Source organism: Coregonus lavaretus (genome assembly GCF_964263955.1).
Source record: "Coregonus lavaretus genome assembly, chromosome: 15".
In the NCBI taxonomy this organism is placed as follows: domain Eukaryota; kingdom Metazoa; phylum Chordata; class Actinopteri; order Salmoniformes; family Salmonidae; genus Coregonus; species Coregonus lavaretus.
The window spans coordinates 13,996,750-14,004,771 of NC_140002.1; the positions used below are offsets into that span (position 1 = coordinate 13,996,750).

The 8,022-nt window shown below is 43.2% G+C and overlaps 1 protein-coding gene across 2 annotated transcripts; it reads right to left on the bottom strand.

Moving 5' to 3' along the window:
* Positions 1-3,231: 3,231 nt before the first annotated feature.
* On the bottom strand, positions 3,232-5,735 carry LOC311142282 (homeobox protein otx5-like; the record flags this gene model as incomplete). Of its 2 annotated transcripts, none has more annotated exons than XM_084177905.1 (3): positions 3,232-3,888; positions 4,544-4,695; positions 5,645-5,735. In XM_084177905.1, the coding sequence occupies 3 exons, from the start codon at positions 5,733-5,735 to the stop codon at positions 3,232-3,234; spliced, it is 900 nt and encodes a 299-aa protein (XP_084034031.1). The 2 variants fall into 2 exon arrangements, with proteins under 2 accessions (XP_084034031.1, XP_084034030.1); XM_084177904.1 differs by having other exon boundaries at positions 4,544-4,719.
* Between the last annotated feature and the right edge of the window lie 2,287 nt (positions 5,736-8,022).

Sequence of the window (8,022 nt, forward strand, 5' to 3'; positions counted from 1 at the left end):
GTAAATCGCTCTGGATAATAGCGTCTGCTAAATGACTAAAATGTAAATGTAATAAATCTGCTGTTATTCCATTTGGCTGACTTCTCCATCATTGAGAAGTTAGGGTAGTCATTGGACTCAAAAGTTGAAACTGATGTGGCTAAGTGTTTGTGTTCCCTATGCCCTAAAAAGAAAGAAATGCATTACTTTAAGGGGTCATGAATGGGTGATTGTGGTCTTATGTGGTTCAGGGTTTTGAGTTCGTAAGTATACTTCAGAGAGAAGAGATTGGGACAGTCTTGGGTGGCCAGGTTCATGTTCATCAGGACACAAAATGTGAAAGCTAGTCTTCACCTTGTGTCTGTTTTCTTCACTTTAGTGGCTAATAAAAACGACCCACATTGGGATATAATAAGGAACGCTGTGTGTCTCTATGTTCACCTTCCCCAAGGTCTGCCGGGTGCTGCTGTCCATCCCTCCCCCACCACATCTGCTCCTTTCAGGGATTACCGGCAACATGTCTGTCTGAAACTATCCGTGCTGATGACCGGCAGATTACAACCGCACTGCACCCTCTGAGAGAGATTAACCAATCAGAACGCAGACAGAGACAGAGATGGCAGGGATTAACCAATCAGACCACAGAGAGGGAGGGCAGAGGGATTAACGTGGTGCAGAGTGGGATTAACCCAGCGAGTTGAGTGCGTATGTCGTGTGCGTATTAAGTGCGCTATGGAAATCTCTCTAGTTTCCCTTTTACGTCTAAATGCTATACTGTATTATGTTTGTGTTCAAATTAATACTTCATCAGTTGAGGAAAAAGGCAAATGCACTCCTATGTTATTCATTCCCAATATTGTTATATACATTGAAGTTTGCTGCTCTCTGAAAAATAAGGTTATTCTATTCTATAAATGAATGGTTATGTATTCATTTTTAGAGTCCCCATTTGTCCAAAATTAAAGTACCAAATTGTTACCCTGTCACCACATAAAAAATCTAGTCATCTCCAGACACTGTCAAATATGTTATGGAATCTGTCTTTTGCCGAGTCTAGATTCCAACACACATTCGTAATGAAGACGTCTTTTGTGCAACGATAGGAGTAACTCAGTGAACTCAGTGTCCATCTCTGTTATGACACACACACACACACAAATGGCACACACATCACGTACACATGTTGTGCTCACAAACACTCACAAACAAGTATACACACTCACACAAATTTCCACTTGTAGTCAAATTACATGGCATGTAACCAGGTCAACTAGGGATTACTGAGTTGTCAGAAGAGGAGGGTGAGGTGGAGTAGTGGGGGTGTGGAGGGAGGCAAAGGGGGGTAAGAGACTGGCAGGGATGGGGAGAAGAGATGGGTTGGAGGGGAGAGGTTGCACGTAGGAAGAAAGTACTGTACCCCGAGGGACAATAGACAATACTTTATGTCACAGATGATAGCCTTGATTGTTTTTTGGACATTGAGACATTTCTGGAAGGAAAGAAAGAAAGAGGAAGTAATGAAGTTTCTGAGTCACTCATTGTCCTCTATGATAGCAGAGTTTGATGTCAGCTGTAATATGTTTTAACCATGGCCTGAGTGTTTCAAATCAGTTTCTAGTTAAGTCTTTTCCATATAGCATTATCATCAAGGGCATCGACCTTCCTTCATTTTATAGAGTATATGGTATACTTTGCCTGTTCAGAGAGAAAAGGAGTGATTGAGACCATTGGTGCAGAAGATTGAGAGACATGTAGACGGAGAGACAGACAAACAGGGAAAGGCCAAGGCCATAGCTACATACGAGGACACCGAGGTCAGGACCTCTGTACTTTTTTTGAATAAAGAAACAAAAACAAACATTTTAGGAACTCAGTCGGGGTCTCAATTTACTGTTGAAAGTTAGAATACTCAAGGTGCAATTTTGAAACTTGGCTGTGCATCAGCAGTTTTCCTCTTGTTATATGTCACTCACTGACTGAGGGAAAGAGAGAAGGGAGAGGTAGAGATGGGGAGAGAGAATAAAGAGGGAGAGAGAATAAAGAGTTACAGAAATGGGGAAAAGACAGAAAGATGGTGACAGAAAGAAGGAGGGGGAGATAGAGAGAAGGAAAGAGAGACAGAGGGGTAATCCTGACTAATTCACTTAGGACATTGCTGAAGGGAGGGTAAGAGGATTGAGCCACTCCAGAATCAGATGAGCAAAAATAACCGACAGCAAGACGCACTGGAGAGCCATGTGGGCCAAGGTGGAAACTGTTAAGAAACACAGTAGAAACCATAGCTAACTAACTAACAACATGGTGATTGTTATCATCAGAAGTCAACTGGTCACTTGTTTAGTTCTGGGTCAGTCATGTACTTGAACTGAACTAATTTTGATTCCGAATACCAATACATGACGTACAGTACGTTTGAATGCAAAAAACCTGAACCCTTCATATAAATTGTGAAACTGATATGTCACTCAAACTTGTAATCACAATAATTTTCAAAGTTAGCTTTAATATTTCACACAACAAAACAAAGAAGTTTATTTTTTCTCATTAAAATATAATAGCAATGATGCTAGCCTAACACCATAGTAACACGTTAGCTCCAAAAGCCTAAAAGTAACCAAATGAAAATCTAAATTGTAACATAGAATAACAATGACTAAACTCAAATTAACACTGATGGTCTTTCAGAACAAAAAAAGAGAGAGACTAAGAGAGTATCAAAGCTCTGTAAATTTGATCTATTGTTGTATTTCTTGAAAAAAAAACTCAAGCCATCAACAGCAGAAAAAAACATCAGAGGAACGATTGAGTTTAGCGTGGTTGTGTCAGTAGAATTCTCTTGAGGATGTCTTTCCATCACAGACCAATCAATGCATCTGAACCATGGCGTGTGTTTAAATCAGTTTCTAGCTGAGAGTCTTTCCCATGTAGTAGTATGATCCTCAGGGACATCCTTCCCTTCTACTGTATGAGAAAGTAAATGGACCTGATATCCTGCAATCACAGTCAGGAGGGATCAATAATGTCCCCGGGTCTCTCTTCTCCTCTCTCCCCTGAATAGAAAACACATTCTACAGGGGTTGCAAAAACCAAGCTTACAAATGAGAAACGGAGAGAAAAAAATAACAACAAAAAAGTCCTCAGTCAGAATCATTTGATCGTATTTGATCATACTGTATATCTGGCGAGGGCCTTATTAATTCACAACTCCTCCCACTCCACTCCCTCGTCTTCTTCTTTTTCTTCTTCCTCTCTCTACAGCACCTGGAACTTCCAGGAATTCTGGTCTTTGTGGTCCAGGCAGTCCATGGTGCTGAAGCCCAGCTTCCAGGCCTGCTGGTCTTTGTAGTCCAGGCAGTCGACGGAGGTGAAGCCCAGCGAGGCGGCCGTGCCGTAGCCCTGGGAGGAGAGCGATGCGGGTGACTGGCTCAGCGAGCCCCCCATTGAGGGCACGGTGATGGGGCTGAGGGCACCGCTAGCCGACAGCTGCGAGTGCATGGGCGACAGGTAGGCGCCGCAGTCCAGGCCCGTGAAGTAGGAGGAGGTGCCGGCGTAGCCCTGGGCGTAGCCTTGGGCGTAGGCCTGCGGCTGGCCGTAGCTCATCGGGTAGGCAGAGGGCCGCTGCATGCAGGGCGCCGAGGAGGCCAGAGGGTCAGGGAGTGGTGAGATGGCCGGGCTCCAGATGGAGCCGGCTGCGTTGCCAGGGTTGTTGCCGCTGGGCGGCAGGGAGGGGCCCGATGGGGTGGGGGAGGGGCTGTAGGAACCAGAGGGGTTGTTGGCCGACGGGTCTGGGCCAGCGCTGGGCTGGTCCTTGGCAGGCGACGCCTTCTTCTTGGGCGGGCGGGGCTTGGACTGGCCGCTGCTCTGCTGCTGCTGTTGGCGGCACTTGGCACGGCGGTTTTTGAACCACACCTGCAGAGACAGAGACACAACACAGCTCCTTAGCATAGAGACAGACAATATGTGGAAATACTGTGATGGTGATAGTAAGTTGTTTGGTGGGAAGATGACAATATGTTACTACATCATTGTTGATATATCTGTCACTATGCCAATGTGCACCTATACTCTGTGATATAATGCACGTGTCAAAACCAGTTTTCGTACCAGATAGAACTGTGAGCTAAACTGTCACGGGTGTGGGATGTGTCTGTACAGTGCATTCAGTACATGTCCTTCTACAGTCCCTACTACAATACTGGTGAATTATACTCTTCCATCTGAGAGCATGTGTCACACTCTCTTACCTATGAAGGTGGATGTAATTTTTTTTAACCTCAACAACAATATTGTAACACTATGTTTCGCTTGTGTAGGTTTTTCTTCCACTGTCTATGTTGTTATAACTTGAAAGGAGCTCCGATTGATAACATGTATAGATGTAAATTGCACTAACTGCATAACCTGTATAGGCCTACTCTCAATGTACTTCTAAATCCATTACATTGCCATATAGACATCTGTTGGTGAGACAAGAGGATGAGAACCACTTATAGATAGAGCCATGTCTGACTATGTATTTTATAGTTATTCTCTATATTTTCTCTATATCATCATTACACCGTACCTGTACGCGTGACTCGGGGAGGTTGATCTTGAGTGCCACCTCCTCCCTCATGAAGATGTCGGGGTAGCGGGTCTTGGAGAACAAGGCCTCCAGGATATCCAGCTGAGTGCGTGTAAAGGTGGTGCGCTCGCGACGCTGCTTTCGCGGGGTGGCTGAGAAATCCAGAGACACAGAGACTGTGTGATAATAATGGTAATGATGGAATGGCATTAATGGACAGTAGCACTCCTCAGTGCTCAAAGTGATTGACATTCACATTGAATTTCATTAGGCCTACAGTTCATTGGTAAAGGGTTGTATATCTGTTGATAACAGTGGTATTGATTTCATGACCCCTCATGACACCTCTCTATAAGACAAGTCATATAGTTTCTATGATCATTATGGTATTTTCAGATATTTAAATGAGTCATAGCAGGTATTAGCCTAGTAATAGAAAAAAGACCAAAGAAAAAATAAAGGCAACTATAGGCAAATGCAGGTATATGTGAAAACTATTCGTTTCCTGACAAAAGACTGTGCCCATATATGGGAAGATGTTTGTTAGGCTAAATGGCGATTGTCTGTATCTAAATTGAACAAGTGTTACAACTGGTGATGATGGTAATGGCAGATGCCAAAATATTAATTTTGACAGAGAAATGCATAGCCGACTGTAAAGGACCAGGCTACGCTCACATTTAGCCAATTTGGACTAGGATTAGGCAAAACTGTCATCATTGTCTATCAATATGGTTTTCAATTCTCACAATTATTTCATATTTTCTTTTTGATTAGGAATCGCTGTTATTTGATACTAGCCTACCCTTTGTTGAATAGCTTATTGTCATGCGAACCAGTCACAGAATAATCTATTATTATGATTAATATTGTGATATTATTATTGTTGTTGTTGTTGTTGTAGTTATTGTTATTAGTAGGCTATGTTATGTTGTTATACATTATTAACGGGGTTGAAAAATCCATGGTGCGTGGACTTTACGCATGCACTGACCTGTTTTACACATAAATCGCGTTAATCTTTGGCCACCGTAGGCTATAAAAAAAATAAAATAATGTGGTAAATTACAATAAAAAAAGTGGTAGTATTATTATACTCACATGGGTATCCAGCCGTGGTGTGTAGCAGGTCCATCCCAGTCATGTTTAACCCGTTCATGGCGTAATGGGGTTGCTTAATGTAGGACATCATCCTCGCGCCGGGCTTTTATGCCTTCTCGCTCACTCGGTTGTCTCTCTGAACTGACACACACGACTGGACTTTCTTGGGAGACTTTGCTATTTCCCACCAGTCCCTCTTGGTCGGTTAGTTTGGGTCTCGCTCCAAGTCAACCTCGCCAAGTGCGTAAAAGTGACAAGGATATCTTGTAAATTATTTTTCTTTCTTTCTTTCTTTCTTTCTTTCTTTCTTTCTTTCTTTCTTTACTCTTTCTCACTTTACTGACTTGTCGAAAAAACCAAACATTTGAAGTGCACTCCTTGTTACAATTGCGCGCCTTAGTTTAGATGATGTTAGAGCGCGCGGACCCTTCTTTTTTGGCGCGCCAGGAGCAGGTAAAGAGGCGCGTGCTGCGGTTGAGCGGGGTGAAGCCGCTACACTGACTTATTTTACAGACACGGTTAGCTAATTAGAGGGACGACGTGGACGCATAGAAACCCCTCCCTTCTCTCTCTCTCTCTCTCTGTCTCTCTCTCTCTCTCTCTCTCTCTCTCTCTCTTTCGCTCCGTCTTTCCCTCCTCCCTCTATCTCTCTCGTCTCTGCCCATCCGACTACACTTCGTCCCACATGTTCCTTTTATTCCAAGAGACATTTATAAACAATTTTGCAGTTAGGTCTACTTTTTCAATTGACCATGTAGAGGCATCTAATTTTTACAGCATTTATCACATTTTCATGAAACAAAATAAGCATTTTCCGTATAGGCTACAGTTTATGTAATCTTTGACGGGTTGGGTAAAATATTTTGTTGCATATGCCTAATTGCCTATCTATTTCAAACTATTCATTTTCAGTGCTGTAGCAATAAATAATATTTAGCAGTATATTTTTTTAAATGCTGATGATTTATCAAAAATTGATAAACATTCGTTCTTTAAACATTTGAAATCAAGGCATAAGATTATAAATGATAAAGTCTCAGAGACATTATACTGTATATACAAAAGTATGTGGACACCCCTTAAAATTTACATTTGAGTCATTTAGCAGACGTTCTTATCCAGAGCGACTTACAGTTAGTGAGTGCATACATTTTCATACTGAAAATGAGAGGATTCGGCTATTTCAGCCACACCCGTTGCTGACAGGTGTATACAATTGAGCACAGCACACACCCATGCAGTCTCCATAGACAAACATTGGCAGTAGAATGGCCTTACTGAAGAGCTCAGTGACTTTCAACGTGGCACCGTCATATGATGCCACCTTTCCAACAAGTCAGTTCATCAAATGTCTGCCCTGCTAGAGCTGCCCCGGTCAACTGTAAGTGCTGTTATTGTGAAGTGGAAAAGTCTAGGAGCAACAACGGCTCAGCCGCAAAGTGGTATGCCACACAAGCTTACAGAACTGAATGTAAAAATCGTAGGTCCTCGGTTCCAACACTTACTACAGAGTTCAAACTGCCTCTGGAAGCAACGTCAGCACAATAACTGTTCATCCGGAGCTTCATGAAATGGGTTTCCATGCCTAAGATCACCATGCGCAATGCCAAGTGTCGGCTGGAGGGGTGTAAAGCTTGCCGCCATTGAGCTCGTTCTCTGGAGTGATAAATCACACCTTACACTCTGGCAGTCCGACTGACAAATCTGGGTTTGGCAGATGCCAGGAGAACGCTACCTGCCCCAATGCATAGTGCCAACTGTAAAGTGTGGTGGAGGAGGAATAATGGTCTGGGGCTGTTTTTCATGGTTTGGGCTAGGCCCCTTAGTTCCAGTAAAGGGAAGTCTTAACACTACAGCATACAATGACGTTCTAGACAATTCTGTGCTTCCAACTTTGTGGCAACAGTTTGGGGAAGGCCCTTTCCTGTTTCAGTATGACAATGCCACCGTGCATAAAGCAAGGATCATACAGAAATGGTTTGTCGAGATTGGTGTGGAAGAACTTGACTGGACTGTGGAAGAACCCTGACCTCAACCCCATCGAACACTTTTGGGATGAATTGGAACACCGACTGCGAGCCAGGCCTAATCGCCCAACATCAGTGCCCGACCTCACTAATGCTCTTGTGGCTGAATGGAAGCAAGTCCCCGCAGCAATTTTCCAACATCTAGTGGAAAGCCTTCCCAGAAGAGTGGAGGCTGTTATAGCAGCAAAGGGGGGACCAACTCCATATTAATGCCCATGATTTTGGAATGAGATGTTTGACGAGCAGGTGTCCACATACTTTTGGTAATGTAATGTATTTGGCCCATAAGCCTATAATACAGAAATGAAAATGACTGAATTGAGTCCATGGTTAATAGACTGCATGAATCAA